Here is a 26,409-nt window from a genome sequence, read left to right on the forward strand (position 1 = left end):
AATTCTAACGAAGTAGTACTTTTAGGAAAGCAAATCTGCTGGAAAAGTATAAATAGGAGATAATACTTTCCACTATAGTTACCTTCAGTCTACATATTTTCCCCTAATGTCATCAGTTCTTTAGCTATGTCTTATTCATTTTTGCCACCAATAAGCACATAATGCATCTAATAAATGGGTTGAATTTATAGAGTAAGTATGTGAGTTTTAGATACTCAATTTTATTCCAATTATCAATTGTTTCCTATTCTTTGAGAATGCTGAAAATCAGCATGGTAGTTAAAATAAATGCTATTTTTGATGTATTTGGAATAAGTAAAAGAAAGCAACACTAAGAGTAACTCAGGAAGTCTGGTGTCACAGGAAAAAACTAGTTCAAATTTGGTCTCACTTCCTATTTCTAGGATAGAGTCGACTTCAGCCATCCACTCCTGTGGCCTGTTAACCAGAGGGAACATTCAGGAATTCTACAGGCTCCGAAGCTGTGCTTCCAATATTTAAGTCCTCTTGTGCCTGTATTTCCACTACCCCATTTTAGAGCTCATTGTGACCTCTGGTTTCTAGTCTTTTGCATCCCCCGACCTTCCAATTCCTTCTTTGCTGAACCTGAGCTCCAAGCTTGTTTAACTTCTCGTCAGGACCCTCAGCCCCTACTCTCCTCCTAAAGCACTGATGCTGCAAACTCCTAACCCTAGATCAACCTGATACTCTGCCTTCCCAGTGCCCATGCCTGAGCTGCCCAAAACTACTAGAATGCATGCTGATACTGATACCATTGTAAGTGTATGGTCTTCAGTCTTAACAGAAATCATTCACTACTAAGGAATCCTTTTCTTGCCCTTGGTCAGCCATCTCTCCCTCTACCCCTTAGCAGATATATTTTAACCCATTTTTCCAATCTTTGTTCTTTTTAGCTAATGTGCTTATCATGTAAGAAAGAAGTTATTAGACATCAACTACCTTCAAACATTTACATCTGCAATCATCCTTCTAACTTGCCCCCTTCAGAACAATATGGTGTCCACAGCTAAGGCTTCTCTTCCTGTGCTTTTGACCTAATGCCCCTTCTACCTCCTCTAAAATTTGTTCTACTGTCTGTTCTCTCTCTCTCTCCCTCTCTTTTATCTTCAATCTTTCCTTCTTTGCTGATCTTTTCCTTTCAGTTTCAAGTTTCTTTCCTAAGAAAAAGTCTGTCCTTGGCCTTGAGTGTACATCTAGTTACCAACCCTCTCTATTTACCCCTTAAATGGAGAAGCTTCTTACACATCCATTTATTCTTTAACTGGCTGCAATTCAGCTTTCACCCCACTGATCTACACTGAATGAAAGTGCTTTCACTAAAACTCACAATGGCAATAAAATAGGTAATATTCACCAAGCACCTATTATATACTACGTGCTGTTTTAAGTATTCTACTTGTATTAGTTCATTTAATTCTCATAACAACTCTGAGGTGGATATTACTGAAGATCTCATTTTACAGATGATGAAATGGAGGCAAGAACTTAGTCAAGCTAACATAGCTAATAAGTGGCAGAGTCAGGATTTAAACCCAATAAGCCTAGCTCCAGAGCCTGGACTCTTAGCCCTTATCATAATATGGTCAGGAATTTTCTTCTGATTGCAAAATTCAACATTTTCCAATCCTTGTTCTATTTGATCATTTATGACATTGAATTGTTCCTATTTTACATTATTTTCCTTTCTTGACTTTTATATTACCATTTCTGCTTTCCTTCTCCACTTGCTTTTTCTTGGTCTGTTTTTGCTCTCCATGGACCAGAATTCCCTCTTTCATTTCAGTCTATACATTTTCCTTGGGTGACCTTGCCTGTTTCCCCAGTTTCACCTAACAGCATTTAGCTGATAATATTTAATTTTTTAGATTCCTGGAATTATCTCCAAGAGGACAGATAAATCTGTACTTTTAAGTTCCTGATTTGTGTATATAATTACCTACTGAATATCACTTAGATGTGCACAGGCAACACAAATTCTACATATCCTAAATGAAAATTATCTTCCGTCTTCTGTATTACTTTTCTTAGCAAATGACATCATCAACTATCTGGTCACCCAATAAAAACAATTTATACCATTAGTTTCTATTCGGTCTCTTACTCGGTCTTGAATACACTTCAGGGCTTTACATGATGTCTCCTGTGACTTCCTGCTGAATATACCTTTGTTTTTGTCCCTTAAATCTCAGCTTGAATATCACTTCTTCAGAAAGGTTGATGCTAAGGGCTTGCAATAAATTTGATATCTTATCTGCATTATTTTCTATGATAGCTTTTGTTCATGGTTGTATCTCTAGCAGTTAATATAAACTAGGTGCTCAACAAATATTTGTAGAATGTTAAATGAATGAATAAATCCAAATTCTGTTGAAGGTACTCTTCACATATCTCTTGAATTTGTATCCTTTTCACAGGAAGGAATCATGTCTTATTCATCTTTACTTATTGCCTGGCACATGAAAGGTGTTCAACAAATGTTTGTTGACTGTGGATACATAATTATCTCCAAGTTACATTAAAAAAAAAAAACCCTAAGGAATTAATACAGGTTATATAAAAAACTGGAAAAATTTGCCCTCTCTTTTATTTTCTTTAAGGTACTTGTCCCTTTATTAAGTATCTTTTTCTGGCTTAAAGTACTTTTAATACTATCTACTTAATCTCAGTATTTCTATGAAGTAAAGGTTAACCATTATAATTCTTGTTTTCTAGCTCATAAATGGAAAGTCAGATGGATTAAGTGATTTGCTGCGATTTGCTCACACAGATTCCTTCTAGCTTCAAACGACTTCTTCGTTTCTCTTACTCTTTCCTACCATGGAATGTCTTCCAACCTTCCTAGGTGCAGGTACTGCACAAGGAATACTTTTACAGACATTTTTTCATATAAGTAAGGATTGGATATAGTTTTCTCCACGGTCTCCACAGCAACAAACCACACTGTTGGGACAGTCTGGGGAAAAATCTAAAAAGGCAATGTAAGCCTGGCTGCTTCTCAGCTATTGCCTAAACTTTTCTTCCTCCTTATTTCTCTTACAGGGTCAAATTAATTAGATACTTGAACATTCAGAAATAAAACCAAAATGCTTATTTACTGGAGCACAAAGAAAAGACTAACATTGAAACTATTCGTTAGCTCTTCCTCTGGGTGTATTCTTCAGGATATCCCCACAGAATTTAAAAAAGGGATGGATGAAGTTACAATAGATGTGACAGTTTTTATCTCCTCTCAGGTACTGTCTGGCTGCACTGGTCATGTGAGCTGACTGCTCTCCAGAAGGCTGGAAAAAGGCATCAGTCATACCTTTGAACTACATGTGAGCTTGCATTATCACTGTTAGCAGCCCTGGGGTCCTCTTACTACTACTGTCCCTCATTTCTAGTATCACAGACAAATCTCTCTCTGGGCATTCATTTGAAACAGTTTATACGAGAAGTATATCATCAGGGCCTCTCTACTCCAAATTTTCCCATACAATGCCATGGGCATGCTGATCACATTAGCAAATCTTTCTACCCAGAGTGTTAGATTCTTGAACTCATCTACCACCTTGAAGAACCAATTTTTTTTTCATTCACTAATTCAATAAATATGTATGTGCTAGGTTTGATGACAGGCACTAAGGATATAATAATAAATAAGACGTAGTCTCTGACCTCAGGGAGCTCACAGGTTAATGACGAAGTTGGATAAGGAAACAAGTAATCACAAGTTTTAAAGGTGATTTAAGTGCACTGAGGCAGGAGAAACTGACATCTCCTAATGACCACCAGGAAAAGTCTTCTTAGAGGAACTGACAAGAGTTGAATACTTTAAGAATAAATAGGTATTTTCCAGGCAGAACAGAGGTGAAAGACTATCCAGGCTGATAGAACAGTTCTAGAAACTTTAAGTAATTTGGCAGGACTGGAGGACAGATAGAGAAAGAGAACAGTTGTCAGGACGTGGAAAGTCTTGTATGACATTATAAGAATATGAAGGATTTTGGTATGCTGGTGTTTCTTAACTTTTGGGGACTTATTTGATGTTACGTGAAAATTCAAAATAGATGTTTTTATTAAAAAAATACACAGTTATTTATGACATTGCACATGCTTTTAAAAACTGCACACTTCCTCTGACACTCCTGGAGAAAAGTCTTAAAACCTCTCTTCCGCAGATCGCTGTCTAGTCTCTAGGCAGACTAGACATGAAAGGACACATGGGAGGTATGGCAGATTCAAGATACTGGTTTAGGCACCACTCATTTCAGTGCCTTTCTAGCATGACTTCTTTTCCTATAGAATCTGGAAAGCCAAAAAAAGCTCTTTCCCATATTTCCTTGAAGCTAAGATTCTGAACGTCACCTGGGTTGCCTCATATTCACTTGCCCATGTGAGACCTCAAACACAGATGTGAATAATGTGGGAGTGATGACAGCACTTGGGACCTGGAGCAGTTGGAGCCATTTCTAATGTCTGGTCCCCGATCATAGGTCCTAAGTGGCAGGTGACAACTTCTGTGGTTTTCTTTTTCCTCCTAATTTAGTACTATGTGGTTGGGTGTTTCTCTTTACTATGCAGCACTCAAGTTTGATACCCTGCTTTACCAGAATTTCTAAAAACTCCCAATACACTGTAATAAACCACTTCCTGCTTTAAACTAGTTAGAGTAGAATCTGTTTTCTGCTATAAGAACCTTGATAGGTACAGCTGCTGCTGCTGCTAAGTCTCTTCAGTCGTGTCCGACTCCATGTGACCCCAGAAACGGCAGCCCACCAGGCTCCCCCGTCCCTGGGATTCTCCAGGCAAGAACACTGGATTGGGTTGCCATTTCCTTCTCTAATGCATGAAAGTGAAAAGGGAAAGTGAAGTTGCTCAGTCGTGTCCGACTCTTAGCAACCCCATGGACTGCAGCCTACCAGGCTCCTCTGCCCATGGGATTCTCCAGGCAAGAGTACTGGAGTGGGGTGCCATTGCCTTCTCCGATAGGTACAGTAGGACAGTAAAATGAAAAGATGTACATTTAAATTTAAAAAAAGCTTCAGTATATGAAAGTCCCAGTAGATCCATTATAGGCAGGTGCTCTAATCTAACATATATATATATATATATATATATATATGTATATATATTCTGGAGGAGTATTTATTTCTGAAGTAGTTCGAGAAGAACTTATTGAGGGATTTTGCCCATTGATTAGCATACAAAGGAGGGCTCTGTCCATGACTGGTTGTTTATTTAAAATGAACTTTTTTGTGTGGAAAGACACTAACTCCTAAAAAGCTTTCCATCTACTAATAGAGTTTTATGTCATTGCTCTTTCCCAGAATACATACACTCCCTAGAGACGCTCTTCATTATCACTTGAGCACTGACCATTTACCTTCTGGTTCACAGACCACTTTGGGAATCTCACAAGAGCTTATGGATACCTCACTTCCAAATATACATATACATTCCCATCATTCTGCATAAAATACCAGGAGGCTAAAGTTAAGGATACCTTTCTCAATCCATTATTCCCTTACAGTTCATTCACTAACCTAAAGTCAAAACTCCTGCTCTAAAATTATAGAAGTCTGTTCCCAAACCAGCATCTGATACCTCCTAGGATGAAAGAAAAATTCAGTTCAAAACCAGACTTTTTTTTAGAGAAATTGCTGTGTTTCCCTTAATAAGTAGTTTATAAAAACTGATTTTTTTCAAAGTAGAAAATGATAAACAACACTTTTCCCCTCCCCACCACATACACTCACCATGTTTGGGGCTGAGAATGGGAAATGGATCTCCTAGTTTCCAGAAGAAATACATAAAGGTCAACCATAAGAGACAGGAAAAAAGCAGTCGCTGTTTATGTACTAAGAAAGAGGAGACAAGGTGAAATAAGTATATATAAAAGAGTTTTCTTTACATAAGTTTATGGGATCATCCTAATTAATATTTGGCTGCCTTGCTCACTGGGTAAATGAATGGTGGAACAACATAAGTTTTAGAAATTGTTTTCTAAACCTCTTACCATTATAAGAGAAATCTAGTTGAGTTAGGGGAGGCTTTTTTTTAAGAATGAAGAAGTCTTTTAAAATGACCGTTGAGGAGGGGGAAAAGGTCATTTTCTGATAAAGTACTAACAACAATCCCCAGTACAAATCAAAAAGTACAAATAGTACCCTGAATTGGAAAAATGAAAGGAAAGACATTATAGTAGAAAGAGAAATAAAGTTGTGGCAGGACAAATAACCTAATCATTCATTTAATATTTTGTGCTAACTTTTTAAAGATGCTGTGTATGAGGTGCCCCCAAATAACAGTAGCTACTGAAAGTAATATAGAAATGAAGCTTTCTGCAGCCTCCGTCCCTGAGAACACTCATCTTAATCATGTGCTGATATGAGGGTAAAATACTCACGTAGTCGGATGTTGCTCACAATAAAATAGCCAATGTAAAAAGGCACCATGAAAACCAGGATCAACAAAATTACACACAGGTTCATTTTCCAGTGAAAATAACGGGAGCTGAAACAAATGTCAAAGAATTATCACTAGGAGGGGAAAAGGGCAGCTATTTTCACTCTCTTTAGGAGAAGGAAATGGCAACCCACTCCAGTGTTCTTGCCTGGAGAATCCCAGGGATGGGGGAGCCTGGTGGGCTTCCGTCTATGGGGTCAACACAGAGTCGGACACGACTGAAGTGACTTAACAGCAGCAGTCTTCCAAAGGATCTCTTGCTCTTTGAACTCAATACTGAATATATTTCATCTCATTAGTCAACTAGGCTGTTACTATCTACTCATTTATAGAAATTAAAAAATAAATTATAAAGTTCTGAAAGGTATATATGGCCATTGTAACCTCCTAAGAATTTCATTTTTTTAATTGAGACTGTTAATGCTTTGGTTATATTCACAGGCAATATATAATAACATATATCAATATATATTACTACTGGTTGATGACTATTGTTTCACTTAACACTGGGAGTCATATTTCAATATAAGAGTTAAAAGAAAATAAATGTTAATAATATGCATTATAAAGACACATAAATACTTCTGTAACCTCAATATAACTAAACATCTGATCTGCATGATTACTTTCACTACTGCTTATAAAATATTTTATTTACTGATTTTTAGGACTTTTTATAACAATTTCAGTTCAGTTCAGTTCAGTTCAGTCGCTCAGTCGTGTCCGACTCTCCGCGACCCCATGAATCACAGCACGCCAGTCCTCCCTGTCCATCACCAACTCCCGGAGTTCACTCAAACTCATGTCCACAGAGTCGGTGATGCCATCCAGCCATCTCATTCTCGGTCGTCCCCTTCTCCTCCCGCCCCCAACCTTTCCCAGCATCAGAGTCTTTTCCAGTGAGTCAACTCATCGCATGAGGTGGCCAAAGTATTGCTTATAACAATTTACTGAGACATAATTCACATATTCAAAGTGTACAATATAAAGGTTTTCAGTATATTCACATTGTGCAACCATTACTACAATCAATTTTAGAACATTTTCATCAGTCCACGACGATTAGCAATCACTCCCCTTTCCTTTCAACCTCCCCAGTCCTAGGAAGAGGAGCTTTCCCTGTAGCTCAGTCAGTAAAGAATCTGCCTGCAATGCAGGAGACCTGGGTTCGATTCCTGGGTCAGGAAGATTCCCTGGAGAAGGAAATGGCAACCCACTCCAGTATTCTTGCCTGGAGAATCCCATGGACAGAGGAACCTAGCTGGACTCCTGCCAGGGGGTTCCAAGAATTGGATACAACTTAGCAACTAAACCACCACCACCACCAGTCCTAGCAAAGTGCCAATATACTCTGTCTCTACGGACTTGCACATTCTGGACACTTCATGTACATGGAATCATGTAATATAAGATCTTTTGTGACTAAATTCTTTAACTTAGTATTAAGTTGTCAAGGTTCATCCATGTGCAGCATCTATCAACGTTTCACTCCTTTTTATGGCTGAATAATATTCATACCATTGTATGGATATACCACATTTTGTTTATCCATTCATTAGTTGGTGGACATTTGGGTTGTTCCACTTTTTAGCTTTTCCACCATTTGCATATCTTATTTGGAGAAATGTCTACTCAGATCCTTTGTCCATTTTTCTTTTCCTTTGTCTAATTTTGACTGTGTTATTTGTCTTTTTATCATTGAGTTGTTAGAGTTCTTTACATATTTGAGATAGAAGTCCTATAGCAGATTCATGGTTTACAAGAATTTTCTCCCATATCTGGGATATCTATAAACTTTCTTGATGGTGTCCTTTGTATTTATCGATTTTAAACTTACTTAAAACTAGGCCTGGTTTCAAAGAAGGTTAAGTAGTTAAATGGCTTATGAGTATATATTAAATACAAGATGATGAAAAAAACTATAAGGTAATAGGAAAGGAAGGAAAAACAATGGCAAAACACAGGTAGAATATCAGGCTAGGCCTGATGGTTATTATGAAAATTTACACCTTAGAGTTCAGAAACTTGCTACAGGTGGGTCATAAATTTAGCTTTACATTTTCTAATGGTCAAAAAAATAGAAAAATCGATCAGTTTGATACATCACAGTGTATGTAAGAAAAACAAATTATAAGGGAAGCATAATTATTACTAATTATAACTGAATTATAACCATGATCATATTGAAATTTCTCCAAAGAGTTCTTAAAGAAGAAAATATAAGGGCAATTAACAATGTTCTTCACACCATGCTTTCAAGACAGACATCAGTAAGTTTCAGTGGGCTATTTCTTACTGTTTACTCCTTAGTGCATATGGCAGGAATCATAAAACACAGAGCTATTTAGTAAAGGCTATCCCACAGAGAACCAATTCCATTTAGTTTAGGTAAACTGACACCTTTTGCTAATCTGGATTACCCACTTTTGAGCATTTAGAGAAACAACATGCACATCCTCCAGGCAACTGTACTCAGTATTTCAGCTAAGTTTCTGAAAGATACTGGGAGGCAGTGGGTTTGAAATGACAAGTGTAATCCATATCCATATTGCCCATTAAAAGCAAACCATATATTTTAACTGCAATTTGAGCTGAGGGTAAAGTGACAGTCTCTTAAGAAAATTAAGGATACCAACAAGATTACATAGTTGAATAGGAGGCTACAGCACTTCTGCTTAGAGATGAGCCAAAAGAATACTCTTGTTCAGGTCGAAGATTTTCCTTTGAAAACTATTCTGAGTAGTCAATGCACAGTTAATAATATATGATCACAATCCATAATTCTGTTACATCGTAGGATCAACTGTTAGTATGAAAAAACAGGTATAACTGAAGATATATCTTAGCCTACCCAATCCCCAAAAAGGACCTACAGAAGAACCAGATTTAGCAATGCTACTTTCATAATCTTTAAGATAAGCTATTTGAGGAACATAAATCCAAGTAACTGAGTGACATATCTTACTATATGGGATTATTAACAATAAGTGAGTCAAAAGTTCAGGGACATCAGCTACCAAAAACAATAATTTTGGCTTTAGACTGAGTCAAAGTCCTTTCTAAACTACCTAGACATTACTCATGGCCAGTCAGTCACCTGTTTTTATAAATGAAGTTTTACTGGAACACAGTCACACCCATTTGATGACATATTGCCTCTGGATGCTTTGGCTCTGCAACAGCAAGGTTGAGTAGTTACAACAGAAATAGCGTGGCCCACAGAAAGTGAAGTTGCTCAGTCGTATCCGACTCTTAGCAACCCCATGGACTGCAACCCACCAGGCTCCTCTGTCCATGGGATTTTCCAGGCAAGAGTACTGGAGTGGGGTGCCATTGCCTTCTCTGTGGCCCACAGAGCCTAAAATATTTACTCTCTGGCTCTTCACAGGAATGGTTGCTGAACTCTGGTTAGACAGCAGTAAAACTTTCAGGTTGTGATAATAAAATTTTTTTTTCTAGCTTTATTGAGAAATAACTGACATAGGCCACTAAATAAGCTTTAGGCGTCCACAGTGATGGTTTCATTTACATATATTGTGAAATGATTACAAAAGGTTTAGTTAACATCATTCTCTCATTTAGATACAGTAAAAAAAAAAAAAAAAAACAAACTCTCGTGATGAGAACTCTTAGGATTTACTCTTAACTTTCCCACATATCACACAGCAAATTAGCCACCTTCCTTCAATTTCCCCTCCTCCAAACTCCCACCTCTAGCAACCACTATCTGATCTCTTTTTCTATGAGTTTGGTGTTCTTATTTTTGTTTTTGCTTTTAGGTTCCACATATAAGTGGAACCACACAGTATTTGTCTTTCTCTGCCTGACTTGTTTCACTTAGCATAATGCCTTCAGGGTCCATCCATGTTGTCACAAATGGAAGGATTTCTTCATTCTATACATTGTATATACACTTCATACTTTATCCATTCATCTCTCCATGGACACCGAGGTTGTTTCATGTCTTGACTACTGTAGAGTCCCTTATACTGCAAGGAGATCCAACTAGTCCATTCTAAAGGAGATCGATCCTGGATGTTCATTGGAGGGACTGATGCTAAAGCTGAAACTGCAATACTTTGGCCACCTCATGCGACGAGTTGACTCACTGGAAAAGACTCTGATGCTGGGAAAGGTTGGGGGCGGGAGGAGAAGGGGACGACCGAGAATGAGATGGCTGGATGGCATCAACGACTCTGTGGACATGAGTTTGAGTGTACTCCGGGAGTTGGTGATGGACGGGGAGGCCTGGCGTGCTGTGATTCATGGGGTTGCGGAGAGTCGGACACGACTGAGCGACTGAACTGAACTGAACTGACTGTAAATAATGCTGCAATGAACACGATGTGTTTCGAGTTAGCGTTTTCATTTTCTTTGGACATACTTTCAGAGGTGGAATTGCTGGAGCCTCCACACTGTTTTCCATAGCAGCTGTATCAATTTACAATCCCAGCAACAGTGCACGAAGGTTCCCTTTTCTCTACATCAAGACCACTATTTGTTATCTTTTGTCTTTCTGATGATAGCCACTCTAACAGATATGAGGTGTCATCTCTCTAATGACTAGTAATGTTAAGCATTTTTTCACGTACCCGTTGGCCTGATAAATCTTTGGAAAACGTCTATTCAGGTGCTTTGCCCATTTTAAAATCGGATTATTTGTTTTTTTGCTATTGAGTTACGAGTTCTTTATATGCTTTGGATATTAACTCCATATTAGATACATGATTTGCAAAGGTTTTTTCCCTTCTATAGGTGGTCTTTTCACTTTGTTGATGGTTCATTTTGCTGTGCAGAAGCTTTTCAGTTTGATATAGTCCCACCTGTTTTTTTTTTTTTTTATAGTAGTACTTTCACTACAAAATAATTTATTAAAACACAGCTTCAGCCTCCTATATACAAGCGCACATACTCCTGACTACCCTAACTAGGGGACCCTTTTCTTCTCCCTTGCCTTGCGAACCTCTTCTATCAGATGTTTAAGATACTGGATCTCCTTGGCCAAGGAATCTGCCTTCTCTTTCAGAGCCTCATTCTTCTTTTCTAGCTCTTTACATTCACCATTGAGGGCCTCCTGCTCTGCCCTCTTCTTCTGGCAGTACCTAGTGGCTGCTGTCTTGTTCTGCTCCATTTTCTTCAGCTTCTTGTCCAGCTTCTCACCCTTTACTTTTGCTGCTACCATCTTCTCTCCAGGAGGGTCGTAGGGTTTGGGGCGGGAAGAGCCACTGAGGGCACCTGGACATAGCAGGCTCTTATTTGGAAAGCCCCTGGAGGTGGAGGGGCTATGCTGGGGAGAGCCCAGAGAGGAGTCAGGGCTCATACAGATGCCACTATCATTATCTGAAGGGGCATCCTCCTCCTTTATGCACTGAGGAATCACAGTAATGTAAGTGGTGGAGTCTGGCTTGCTATCTCCTTCAAAAATAACCACTTCACTGCATAGCTCTAAACTAAAGGAATGATCCGGAGTGGAAGACAGGGGCCCTGGGGAAGGGGGAAGAGGTTGCAAGAAAGTGAAGGGGGTACCCCGGTCAATTGTTGGTAAACTTTCTGGAAGATGGCCAATTGAGATCACTATCTGGGGGGGGCTCCTTGTTAGTCTCCTGGAGTAGGGGATCAAAGAGATCACACGTGTCATCCAACATAGCCAAGAGCTCATCTGGCATGGTTTCCAGGTCATCTATACTCAACAGGGTATTATTAAAATCAAACTCCTTCAAATCCATTTTCTCCACCATCCAATCTGTCCCAGAGAAAGCATCCTCCTTGCTGTTGTCTGAGAAACTGACCAACCCATCCACAGCCAGCCAATCGGAGGAGCCTGCCTTAGCCTTGTTGCAGGAGAACCCATGAGGTGTGAAGTGCTTGGCCACCTCCAGGTAGTCATCTAGGAGACCTAGGCTCTCTTCAGCCCCCAAACCCGACTGGTCGAAGGGGACACTAAGTCCCCCACGAACACCTCGCTGCTCAGGAAGCTCATCTCAGCCATGTTGCGAGGTTTTGGTGCTTAATTCAAGGAATGTGCTTAATTCGAAGGTGTCTTTGTCGGTTACAGCAAGGCTGCTGCTGAATGCCGTGAAAAGCGCCATGGCTTAAGACGCTGGGGGGTTGCCGCTGCAGAGCCTGGTGCTGCTGCCGCGCTGCAAAGGCCGATGCTGCCGCAGGCACTGCTGCCTCTAATGCGCCATGGTGGCCACAGACCCTGGGGTAGTGGGAGGAGAGACTGTGCGCACTTGACCAAAGGAACTACATCTATGGGCGGGAGGAAGAAAAAATGGCCCCACCTGTTTGTTTTTGATGTTGCTGTTTGTGCTTTAGGTGTGATTTCCAAAAAAAACATTTTCTTCTAAGAGCTTCATGGTTTCAAGTTTTACATTTAAGTCTTTAATCCACTTCAAGATCTCTTCAAGAAAATTAGCAATACCAGGGGAACATTTCATGCAAAGATGGGCTCAATAAGGGACAGAAATTGTATGGACCTAACAGAAGCAGAAAATATTAAGAAGAGGTGGCAAGGATATACAGAAGAACTATACAAAAAAGATCTTCATGACCCAGATAATCACGATGGTATGATCAGTCACCTAGAGCCAGACATCCTCGAATGCGAAGCCAAGCAGGCCTTAGGAAGCATCACTACAAACAAAGCTAGTGAAGGTGATGGAATTCCAGTTGAGCAATTTCAAATCCTAAAAGATGAGGCTGTGAAAATGCTGCACTCAATATGCCAGCAAATTTGGAAAACTCCGCAGTAGCCACAGGACTGGAAAAGGTCAGTTTTCGTTCTAATCCCAAAGAAAGGCAATGCCAAAGAATGCTCAAACTACCACACAATTGCACTCTTCTCACCCACTAGTAAAGTAATGCTCAAAATTCTCTAAGCCAGGCTTCAACAGTACATGAACCGTGAACTTCCAGATGTTCAAGCTGGATTTAGAAAAGGCACAGGAACCAGAGTTCAAATTGCCAAAATCCGTTGGATTATTGAAAGAGCAAGAGAGTTCCAGAAAAACATCTACTTCTGCTTTATTGACTATGCCAAAGCCTTTGACTGTGGAAAAACTCCTTCACAACAAACTGTGGACAATTCTTTAAGAGATGGGAATACCAAACCACCTGACCTGTCTCTTGAGAAATCTGTATGCAGGTCAGGAAGCAACAGTTAGAACTGGACATGGAACAACAGACTGATTCCAAACAGGGAAAGGAGTACATCAAGGCTGTATATTGTCACCCTACTTATTTAACTTATAAGCAGAGTACATCATGAGAAACACTGGGCTGGAGGAAGCACAAGCTGGAATCAAGATTGCCAGGAGAAAAAGCAATAACCTCAGATACGCAGATAACACCACCCTTATGGCAGAAAGTGAAGAACTAAAGAGTCTCTTGATGAAAGTCAAAGAGAGTGAAAAGTTGACTTAAAGCTCAATATTCAGAAAACTAAGATCATGGCATCTGATCCTATCTCTTCATGGCAAATAGATGGGAAAACAGTGGAAACAGTGAGAGACTTTATTTTTTTGGGCTCCAAAATCACTGCAGATGGTGACTGCAGCCATGAAATTAAAAGCAGCTTACTCCTTGGAATAAGGAGCAACCTAGATGGCATCTTAAAAAGCAGAGACATTGCTCTGCCAACAAACATCCATCTAGTCAAGGCTATGGTTTTTCCAGTGGTCATGTATGGATGTGAGAGTTGGACTATAAGGAAAGCTGAGCACCGAAGAATTGATGCTTTTGAACTGTGGTGTTGGAGAAGACTCTTGAGAGTCCCCTGGAATTCAAGGAGATCCAACCAGTCCATCCTAAAGGAAATCAGTTCTGAATATTCATTGGAAGGACTAATGTTGAAGCTGAAACTCCAATACTTTGGCCACCTGATTCGAAGAACTGACTAATCAGAAAAGACCCTGATGCTGGGAAAGATTGAAGGCGGGAGGAGAACGGGATGACAGAGGATGAGATGGTTGGATGGCATCACCAACTCAATGGACATGAGTTTGAGTAAACTCCTGGAGTTGGTGATGGACAGGGAGGCCTGGCGTGCTGCAGTCCATGGACTGCAGAGTTGCAGAGTCGGACACAACTAAGCGACTGAATTGAATCCATTTCCAGTTAACTTTTGTGAGTAATATAAGATGGGGGTCAAGTTTCACTATATTACATGTGAATATCTAATTTTCCCTCCATCTTTTATTGAAGATGTTTTCTTCAATATTGAAAAGATATTGAAGTCTTTTCTCCATTGACTATTCTTGGCTCCCTTGTCAAAAAGTTGACTGTATATGCTTTGGTTTATTTCTGGACCCTTACATAAAATTAAAAAATTAGCAGGTAAAATAACACTTGCCTAGTCTCGATAGTCATTGGATCTATATTTAGCTCACCCAAGAAAGGTTTGGATTTTTAAAGAACAAGTTTAAAAACCACAAAGTCAGAACATATTCCTCTTTTACCATATAAGTTCTTAATTTATCCATCAAGAGACTATATCATCAACTCTGATTCTCCAAATAGGAATTTGAGAATATAATCTCTTTATAAGTCTCAAGACTCAGGGATCTATATATAATGAGTTACACAGCTTAGCTCAGCATTGATTCCTGACTACAGAGCCAATGCCACTTTATTCTTAAGACTTTTCCATGTAGTGATTAAAAAAAAGTACAACAAAACTCTACACAGAATAGCTGATGTACTCTAAACACAAATACTGGCCCCTAAAAAAAAGGAAGGTTGCAGTTTAACAAGCAAGAAATATTTTGGATAAACTGTTCATAACAGGTCTATCTTTTGGAGGAGGACAGGAGTTTCTTTTTAAAAATGCTTTAAAGAACACTCTTAAGTTCAATCAGACTTGAACATGCCTATGAAATAAACAAAATTAACTAGATTGGTAAGAACTGGAGTTCAGTTTTCATAGAAGCCCTTAACTAGCTCTGAGGAATTCGAATCTTTTCAGGTAGAGATTTCTCCACCAGCAGGACAAATGTGAAGGGCTCTTCCTGTGATTCAATCAGACAGTAGCTTGAGAAAAATAAAACTTCTTATAGTAAAGCCTGGGACCTAGGTTCTCACAGCCCAGTCTCAATTAGTACTTCAGAACTAATGTTCAGACTTGTTTTCCTGCTATTTCACAATCTTTTTCAAGCCAGTTACTAGGTGCCTGGAACCCGTATTTGCTATGATTATTACAGTTACTGAGACTAAACTAACTACACAGTGGATTTTTTTCAGCTATGGGATCCCAGTAAATCTTCCACCATAAAGAAAGTAACATAGGTCTCTTTAAGAGGAGACCTAATTAGTACTCTTACTCACCTGCTATTCAATACTCCTAAGATTTCAAAGATGATGAGCTCAAACATGGTGCAAGAAAATGCGAAAGTCACAGAGAATATCACCTGTACCACATACTGACGCACCTGTTAAAAGTCAAATAGAGAACAAAAGTCATTTCCTTGTGTGAAATATTGAGTTGATTACAAGTTTCTGATTACAAGTCAGAAAACTTATTTTGAAGAAATTCTCAAGTTATTAGAAACAGGACCATGACAGTAACCTGTCTAGAGCTAAAAGAATAGAGGAAAATAGGTTGTACTTCTAATTCATAGGTCACCATTACCATCATCCTCTTGTGGATGAAAAATTTAAAGCACAAGAAGATGAAGTGACAAAGTCAGAAGTAGCACTTAGAATTCCTGATGTACACTGACAAAAAATGACAGATTTAGATATACAGGTTAGTTCTAAAAGGGTTTCTTCAACATTCTGCACAGACCTTGAAACAGTTTTAGAACCTCTCCTAGGAGGCCTTACAGTAGGGAGCAGAACAGAATCTCTACAATTCTGGGCTCCTTTAGATAACAACTCAAACTCCCTGGGGAAGTTTAATAGAGAACATACTAGAAATGACCCCAGATAGTCCATGACTATTGAGCTTATTACTAAATAAGGAAGATTAATCAGGAAGTGTCCAGTGTAGGCTGTTGTCTTTCTGAATTCAAACCCTAAGATATGAATCAGACCAGCCTTAGAATTAACTTAGGAAGTCAGACTGATAATTAACACTGAATGCCAGATACCCAAATGAATGAGTACATTTAAGAGACATTACAAGTTAAATTCTCTCCCAAAGAACTATTTGCTATTGGTGTGTATATTAATATGACTAAACCATGATACTTCTTGATTCTGGCTTCTGGGCTATATACAACTAGCATTAAAAAAAAAAATCAACTAAGCTTAATTATATTCTCCAATTTAAGAATTATATATTATAGTAGCAAAAGCTTCCCATCTTGGGAGCGAACATGATTATCTTTAAAAATTTTTTTTGACCATCACAGGTCATGAAAGTTCAAGCATAAATGGTTTTTTAATTGAAGTATAGCTGATTTAAAATGTTTCAGGTGTACAGCAAAGTGATTCATATATATACACACCCACACACATTTCAGATTTTTTCCATTATAGGTTATTATAAGATACTGAATACAATTCCTTGTGCTATACAGTAGACCCTTGTTACTTACCTATTTTATATGTAGTGGTGTACATCTGTAAACCCAAAGTCCCAATTTATCCCTTTCCCCGCTTCCTCCACTTTCCCCATGGTAACCATGAGTTTGTTTTCTATGTCTGTAAGTCGACTTCTATGTTGTAAATAAGTTCACTTGTATCATTTTTTAAGATTTCACATATAAGTGATATAATATGATAATTGTCTTTCTCAAACATGATTTTTTCTTTAATGGAGATATTTTTCTTTTCCCATTTAAAACAATAAATTCACATAATATTAGCATAATCAAAATGATCTCTTCTCACCTCGTAGTCCTTAAACAGCTGTCGCATGAAAAAAAGCCACCCAAATCCAAAGAAAAGTATCTGGAGGGGAAAGAAGATAGAAGATCAGCATGTCAATACATAATCTTTTGAGAAGTGCCTTTTACAGACTATTTTATGATAAAAGGTTGCCTAACTAACCAGCTTATTTTAGAGATTAAAGGTGACATCCACTCACATAACACCTACTTACTAAAGTCCTCAACAGTGGACCAGATGTTGAAATGCTCTTCAATTTTTGAAATTATCCTTGTTTTAGAACATGTTTTAAGCTGGGCACAAATTAAGATAGTAGCCACATGACAGCTCTGTTCATTGTTCTAAAGCTCATTTATTTTTCACTGGTAAATACGTTCTCCACATATACATACTCTGACACAACTCCTCTTCTTGTATTGGCTAGGATTGTTATCAAAGAATAAAATTCTTTTTAAAAATTATAGTTGCTTTAAAAGGTTGTGTTATTTTCTGGTGTATTCAGTTATACATACACACACACATATATATACACACACACACACACACACACACATATTGTTTTTCATGTTCCTTTCCATTATGGTTTGTTCCAGGATATTGGATATGGTTTCCAATACTGTGCTATACAGTAGGAATTTGTTGCTTATTTTATATATAATAGCTTGCATCTGCTAACTGAAAACTCTGAATTTATCCCTCCTCTCCCCTTTTCCACTTTGGTAGCCATAAGTGTGTTTTCTATGTCTGTGAGTCTGTTTCTATTTCATAAGTAAGTTCGTGTCATACTTTAGATTCCAAATATAAGTGATATCATATTTGTCTTTCTCTCTGATTTACTTAGTATGATAATCTCTAGGTCCATCCATGTTGTTGCGAGTGGCATTATTTCAGAATAAAATTCTTTTATGCCTTCCAACTCACTTCAGGAGAAAGTGTGAACTCTCGAGTATGGTTTAGCAGATTCTTCCTCCTCTTATTGTGTCCCTCCTATCCACCAAATTCATGTTTTCAGCCATATGGAACTGCCTGTGCTTCTTTAGATATAACATTCTTTCATACCAAGACCTTTGCAGATGTTATCCTTTGACAGGAACTTCTCCCCAGTCCCCTCCTTACTTATCCTACAAATCTTTTTTTTTTTTTTACTTAAGAATAATTTCTTGTATTTCTATGCCACCTTTATAGTTCTGGTTTCTCATTTCTTAATTAGTAAATTCAGCATGCAGGTTCTATCCCAGGCTAATTTATATACTTCCGGAAGGAACGGCCTCTTAAATCCAGAGTGTTGAGGTGGGGAGCCCCCAACCACGTCAGATTCGTTTCACATATGATAATAGACATGTTTCAATCCATTCTCCCAAATTATCCCACCCTCGCCCTCTCCCACAGAGTCCAAAAGACTGCTCCAAACATCCAAGTCTCTGCTGTTGTCTCGTATACAGGGTTATCGTTATCCTCTTGCTATATTCCATATATGTGTGTTAATATACTGTATTGGTGTTTTTGTTTCTGGCTTACTTCGCTTTGTATAATAGGCTCCAGTTTCATCCACCTCATTAGAACTAATTCAAATGTATTCTTTTTAATTGCTGAGTAGTACTCCATTGTGTAAATGTACCACAGCTTTCTTATCCATTTGTCTGCGGATGGACATCTAGGTTGCTTCCATGTCCTGGCTATTATAAACAGTGCTGCGATGAACATTGGGGTACATGTGTCTCTTTCAATTCTGGTTTCCTTGGTGTGTATGCCCAGGAGTGGGATTGCTGGGTTGTATGACAGTTCTATTTCCAGTTTTTTAAGGAATCTCCACACTGTTCTTCATAGTGGCTATACTAGTTTGCACTCCCACCAACAGTGTAAGTGGGTTCCCTTCTCTCCACACCCTCTCCAGCATTTATTGCTTGTAGACTTTTGGATAGAAGCCATTCTGACTGGCGTGAAATGATACCTCACTGTGGTTTTAATTTGCATTTCTCTAATTATGAGTGATGTTGAGCATCTTTTCATGTGTTTGTTAGCCATCTGTATGTCTTCTTTGGAGAAATGTCTGTTTAGTTCTTTAGCCCATTTTTTGATTGGGTCATTTATTTTTCTGGAATAGAGCTGCAGGAGTTGCTTGTATATTTTTGAGATTAATCCTTTATCAGTTGCTTCATTTGCTATTATTTTCTCCCATTCTGAAGGCTGTCTTTTCACCTTGCTTATAGTTTCTTTTGCTGTGCAGAAGCTTTTAATTACAATTAGGCCCCATTTGTTTATTTTTGCTTTTATTTCCAATATTCTGGGAGGTGGGTCATGGAGGATCCTGCTGTGACTTATGTCGGAGAGTGTTTTGCCTACATTCTCCTCTAGGAGTTTTATAGTTTCTGGTCTTACATTTAGATCTTTAATCCATTTTGAGTTTATTTTTGTGTATGGTGTTAGGGAGTGTTCTACTTTCTATCCTACAAATCTTAACTGTTGTTACCTCTAGAAGGCCTTCTCTGGCCTCCCAAATACAGATAACTTGCTCTTTTTACATAATCCTATTATCCTACCTTGTATTTCCCTTACCAAAGCACTTGCCACACAGTTTTTTAATGTCTAATTTAAATACATTCTTTTTAAAATGACTGTAAATCCTGTGAGGGTAAGGGTCACATTTATCTTGTCAATCTTTGTATTTCAGCACCCAGCATAATGCCTGGCACATAGCAGCCTCCCCATAAATGTTTGCTGCAATGGATAAATGGTGCACAGTGAAAGATGGTTTGTTCTTCAGGAACATTCAACCTCAATTCTTTGGTAACAACTTCTATGTACTGAGCTAAGTGATGAGGACACAAAGATGAGTAAGACTGTCACTACTCTCAAGGAGGTATAGTATAGTGGTGAAGACACTAAATAATTATAATGTAATATAGGACAGGTCGGTAGGTGCCCAGTATGCTGCTGGAGATCAGTGGAGAAATAACTCCAGAAGAATGAAGGGATGGAGCCAAAGCAAAACAAATACCCAGTTGTGGATGCGACTGGTGATAGAAGCGAAGTCTGATGCTGTAAAGAGCAATATTGCATAGGAACCTGGAATGTTAGGTCCATGAATCAAGGCAAATTGGAAGTGGTCAAACAGGAGATGACAAGAGTGAACGTCGACATTTTAGGAATCAGTGAACTAAAATGGACTGGAATGGGTGAATTTAACTCAGATGACCATTATATCTACTACTGTGGGCAGGAAACCCTTAGAAGAAATGGAGTAGCCATCGTGGTCAACAAAAGAGTCCGAAATGCAGTACTTGGATGCAATCTTAAAAACGACAGAATGATTTCTGTTCGTTTCCAAGCCAAACCATTCAATATTACAGCAATTCAAGTCTATGCCCCAACCAGTAATGCTGAAGAAGCCGAAATTGAACGGTTCTATGAAGACCTACAAGACCTTTTAGAACTAACACCCAAAAAAGATGTCCTTTTCATTATAGGGGACTGGAATGCAAAAGTAGGAAGTCAGGAAACACCTGGAGTAACAGGCAAATTTGGCCTTGGAGCACGAAATGAAGCAGGGCAAAGGCTAATAGAGTTTTGCCAAGAGAACGCACTGGTCATAGGAAACACCCTCTTCCAACAACACAAGAGAAGACTCTACACATGGACATCACCAGATGGTCAACACCGAAATCAGACTGATTATATTCTTTGCAGCCAAAGATGGAGAAGCTCTATACAGTTAGCAAAAACAAGACCAGGAGCTGACTGTGGCTCAGATCATCAACTCCTTATTGCCAAATTCAGACTGAAATTGAAGAAAGTAGGAAAAACCACTAGACCATTCAGATATGACCTCAATCAAATCCCTTATGATTATACAGTGGAAGTAAGAAATAGATTTAAGGGTCTAGATCTGATAGATCGAGTGCCTGATGAACTCTGGACGGAGGTTTGTGACATTGTAAAGGAGACAGGAACCAAGACCATCCCCATGGAAAAGAAATGCAAAAAAGCAAAATGGCTGTCTGAGGAGGCCTTACAAATAGCTGTGAAAAGAAGAGAAGCGAAAAGCAAAGGAGAAAAGGAAAGATATAAGCATTTGAATGCAGAGTTCCAAAGAATAGCAAGGAGAGATAAGAAAGCCTTCCTCAGTGATCAATGCAAAGAAATAGAGGAAAACAACAGAACAGGAAAAACAAGAGATCTTTTCAAGAAAATTAGAGATATCAAGGGAACATTTCATGCAAAGATGGGCTCGATAAAGGACAGGAATGGTATGGACCTAACAGAAGTAGAAGATATTAAGAAGAGGTGGCAAGAATACACAGAAGAACTGTACAAAAAAGAGCTTTACAACGAAGATAATCACAATGGCGTGATCACTCACCTGGAGCCAGACATCTTGGAATATGAAGTCAAGTGGGCCTTAGAGAGCATCACTACGAACAAAGCTAGTGGAGGTGATGGAATTCCAATTGAGCTATTTCAAATCCTGAAAGATGATGCTGTGAAGTGCTGCACTCAATATGCCAGTAGATTTGGAAAACTCAGCAGTGGCAACAGGACTGGAAAAGGTCAGTCTTCATTCCAATCCCAAAGAAAGGCAATGCCAAAGAATGCTCAAACTACCGCACAATTGCACTCATCTCACACACTAGCAAAGTCATGCTCAAAATTCTCCAAGCCAGGCTTCAGCAGTATGTGAACCGTGAACTTCCAGATGTTCAAGCAGGTTTTAGAAAAGACAGAGGAACCAGAGATCAAATTGCCAACATCCGCTGGATCATGGAGAAAGAAAGAGAGTTCCAGAAAAACATCTATTTCTGCTTCAATGACTATGCCAAAGCCTTTGACTGTGTGGATCACAATAAACTGTGGAACATTCTGAAAGAGATGGGAATGCCAGACCACCTGACCTGCCTCTTGAGAAACCTGTATGCAGGTCAGGAAGCAACAGTTAGAACTGGACATGGAACAACAGACTGGTTCCAAATAGGAAAAGGAGTACGTCAAGGTTATATATTGTCACCCTGCTTATTTAACTTATATGCAGAGTACATCATGAGGAACGCTGGGCTGGAAGAAGCACAAGCTGGAATCAAGACTGCTGGGAGAAATATCAATAACCTCAGATATGCGGATGACACCACCCTTATGGCAGAAAGTGAAGAGGAACTCTAAAGCCTCTTGATGAAAGTGAAAGAGGAGAGTGAAAAGGTTGGCTTGAAGCTCAACATTCAGAAAACAAAGATCATGGCATCTGGTCCCATCACTTCATGGGAAATAGATGGGGAAACAGTGGAAACAGTGTCAGACTTATTTTTTTGGGCTCCAAAATCACTGCAGATGCTGATTGCAGTCAGGAAATTAAAAGACGCTTACTCCTTGGGAGGAAAGTTATGACCAACCTAGATAGCATATTAAAAAGCAGAGACATTGCCAACCAAGGTCCGTCTAGTCAAGGCTATGGTTTTTCCCGTGGTCATGTACGGATGTGAGAGTTGGACTGTGAAGAAAGCTGATCGCCAAAGAATGGATGCTTTTGAACTGTGGTGCTGGAGAAGACTTTTGAGAGTCCCTTGGGCTGCAAGGAGATCCAACCAGTCCATTCTAAAGAAGATCAATCCTGGGTGTTCATTGGAAGGACTGATGCTAAAGCTGAAACTCCAATACTTTGGCCACCTCATGCATCGAGTTGACTCACTGGAAAAGAGTCTGATGCTAGGAAGGATTGGGGGTGGGAGGAGACGGGGATGACAGAGAATGAGATGGCTGGATGGCATCACCAACTCGATGGACATGAGTTTGAGTGATCTCCAGGAGTTGGTGATGGACAGGGAGGCCTGGTGTGCTGTGATTAATGGGGTCGCAAAGAGTCAGACACGACTGAGCGACTGAACTGAACTGAACTGAATATAGGACATGCAATGATAGAGACATGAACATGATATTGTTAAAGAATATGAAAGAGGGAGACTAAACCAATCTGGCATAGGGTTAGGACAGATTATCTGGGGAGGATAATACCTTGGCTGAAGGAGGTTTTAATTTGGAGTTAAAACCTGGTATCATGTGCAAATTTGAGGATTATATGCATTTTTCTAGAGAGAGGCTTCAAGGTATTCACATAAACTCAAAGGTTCCCACCATCCCTAAAATATTTTAAAACAAACAAAAGAACCAAACACTCTCTTAAAGTGTTGAAAAAGAATTAGGCAGGTAAAAGACAGGTAGTGGGGGTGGACAGGTCTTCTTTTTCAGACAGCAAAAAGCATGAATAAAGGCACAGAGGTGAGTAATAGCATGGTATATACTGGTAACTACACATGGTTTCGGAGAAGGCAATGGCAAGCCACTCCGGTACTCTTGCCTAGAAAATCCCATGGATGGAGGAGCCTGGAAGGCTGCAGTCCATGGGGTCGCTAAGGGTCAGACACGACTGAGCGACTTCACTTTCACTTTTCACTTTCCACTTTCACACACTGGAGAAGGAAATGGCAACCCGCTCCAGTGTTCTTGCCTGGAGAATCCCAGGGACGGGGGAGCCTGGTGGGCTTCTGTCTATGGGGTCACACAGAGTCGGACACGACTGAAGTGACTTAGCAGCAGCAGCAGCAGCAAGAAGAAAATAGTAGAGAGTAGGAATGGGAAGAAGAGACCGGGAAGGAGACAGAGAAGGAATGGTCAGAGAAATAATAGGTGCCAGAATGGTGTGGAATCCTGAAACCAAAGGGAATAGAGTTTAAAGACATGTTAAAAAAGCAGACAGACAACAGAACCAAGATTGAAAAATGTTCAAAGGATTTGGTAACTGGGAGGTCAATGCTGACCTTAAGGAAAGCAGTTTGAGTAGTGAGGTAGAGGCAGAAACTAGACTTCACTGGGCTGGGGGTTCATGGGGGGTAATGCAGTAGAGATAATAAACACAGATCACTCAACGGACAGCCAAGAATGAGAAAGAAAACATCAGACTGTAGCCTAAAGAAGAATGTGGGGTAAAGAGAAAAATTTACAGGCCGAGGGGAAGAAAGCAGTAAAGAGATAAACTAATATGAGAAGAAACACTCGATGTGAGTTATTATTAGCAACAGCTATCTTTTACTGACCATTTAGTATGTTCCAGGAACTCTAACGGAGAAGGCAATGGCACCCCACTCCAGTATTCTTGCCTGGAAAATCCCATGGACAGAGGAGCCTGGTAGGCTGCAGTCCATGGGGTTGCGAAGAGTTGGACACGACTGAGCGCCTTCACTTTCACTTTTCACTTTCATGCATTGGAGAAGGAAATGGCAACCTACTCCAGTGTTCTTGTCTGGAGAATCCCAGGGACAGAGGGGCCTGGTGGGCTTCCGTCTATGGGGTCACAGAGAGTCGGACACGACTGAAGCGACTTAGCAGCAGCAGCAGGAACTGTAAGTGGTTAGCCCTGCAATCACATTAAATCATAAAAACCTGACAAGGTAGGTTTAATTGTCCTCTTTACAGAGATAGCTGAGGTTTAACAGAAGTTAACTCATTTATAGTGGGTATTAGAATCAAGATCAAGCTGAAATCTGTGTGGCTGACTCCAAAGTTTGTGCTTATAATCACTTCACAATAAGCTGCTCCACAATCAAAGGTACATGTGGAAAACATGGCTTTAAACAGGAGTTCAGTTCAGTTGCTCAGTCGTGTCCAACTCTCCACGACCCCTTGAATCACAGCACGCCAGGCCTCCCTGTCCATCACCAACTCCCGGAGTTCACTCAAACTCATGTCCACAGAGTCGGTGATGCCATCCAGCCATCTCATTCTCTGTCGTCCCCTTCTCCTCCCGCCCCCAACCTTTCCCAGTATCAGAGTCTTTTCCAATGAGTCAACTCGTCGCATGAGGTGGCCAAAGTATTGCAGTTTCAGCTTTAGCATCAGTCCCTCCAATGAACACCCAGGATTGATCTCCTTTAGAATGGACTGGTTGGATCTCCTTGCAGTATACGGGACTCTCAAGAGTCTTCTCCAACACCACAGTTGAAAAGCATCGATTCTTCGGCGATCAGCTTTCTTCACAGTCCAACTCTCACATCCATACATGACCACGGGAAAAACCATAGCCTTGACTAGACGGACCTTGGTTGGCAAAGTAATGTCTCTGCTTTTTAATATACTATCAAGGTTGGTCATAACTTTCCTTCCAAGGAGCAAGCGTCTTTTAATTTCCTGACTGCAATCAGCATCTGCAGTGATTTTGGAGCCCCAAAAAATAAAGTCTGACACTGTTTCCCCAACTATTTCCCATGAAGTGATGGGACCAGATGCCATGATCTTTGTTTTCTGAATGTTGAGCTTCAAGCCAACCTTTTCACTCTCCTCTTTCACTTTCATCAAGAGGCTTTTGAGTTCCTCTTCACTTTCTGCCATAAGGGTAGTGTCATCTGCATAGCTGAGATTATTGATATTTCTCCCAGCAATCTTGATTCCAGCTTGTGCTTCTTCCAGTCCAGCATTCCTCATGATGTACTCTGAATATAAGTTAAATAAGCAAGGTGACAATATACAGCCTTGACGTACACCTTTTCCTATTTGGAACCAGTCTGTTGTTCCATGTCCAGTTCTAACTGTTGCTTCCTGACCTGCATACAGGTTTCTCAAGAGGCAGGTCAGGTGGTCTGGGATTCCCATCTCTTTCAGAATGTTCCACAGTTTATTGTGATCCACACAGTCAAAGGCTTTGGCATAGTCAATGAAGCAGAAATAGATGTTTTTCTGGAACTCTCTTGCTTTCTCCATGATCCAGCGGATGTTGGCAATATGATCTCTGGTGCCTCTGCCTTTTCTAAAACTCTAAAACCTGCTTGAACATCTGGGAGTTCACGGTTCACATACTGCTGAAGCCTGGCTTGGAGAATTTTGAGCATGAATTTGCTAGTGTGTGAGATGAGTGCAATTGTGCGGTAGTTTGAGCATTCTTTGGCATTGCCTTTCTTTGGGATTGGAATGAAGACTGACCTCTTCCAGTCCTGTGGCCACTGCTGAGTTTTCCAAATCTGCTGGCATACTCAGTGCAGCACTTTCACAGCATCATCTTTCAAGACTTGAAATAGCTCAACTGGAATTCCATCACCGCCAGTAGCTTTGTTTGTAGTGATGCTTTCTAAGGCC

The 26,409-nt window shown here is 39.7% G+C and overlaps 1 protein-coding gene and 1 pseudogene across 1 annotated transcript in view; both read right to left on the reverse strand.

The window, feature by feature from the left end:
• Window positions 1–26,409, reverse strand: part of GPHRA (golgi pH regulator A) — a 51,179-nt gene that overhangs the window by 20,445 nt on the left and 4,325 nt on the right. The window contains exons 2-5 of the mRNA XM_055401629.2: window positions 17,302–17,361; window positions 15,793–15,896; window positions 6,410–6,516; window positions 5,760–5,861 (exon numbers count right to left, since the gene is read on the reverse strand). Coding sequence (XP_055257604.1) covers window positions 5,760–5,861; window positions 6,410–6,516; window positions 15,793–15,896; window positions 17,302–17,361 — 373 coding nt within the window. The remainder of the gene's footprint in view (window positions 1–5,759; window positions 5,862–6,409; window positions 6,517–15,792; window positions 15,897–17,301; window positions 17,362–26,409) is intronic.
• LOC129540547 (cyclic AMP-dependent transcription factor ATF-4 pseudogene) lies at window positions 7,236–15,124 on the reverse strand (annotated as a pseudogene).

The sequence above is a fragment of the Moschus berezovskii genome, chromosome 4 (genome assembly GCF_049115385.1).
Source record: "Moschus berezovskii isolate FMDL1 chromosome 4, NW_MosBer_1.0, whole genome shotgun sequence".
NCBI lineage: Eukaryota > Metazoa > Chordata > Mammalia > Artiodactyla > Moschidae > Moschus > Moschus berezovskii.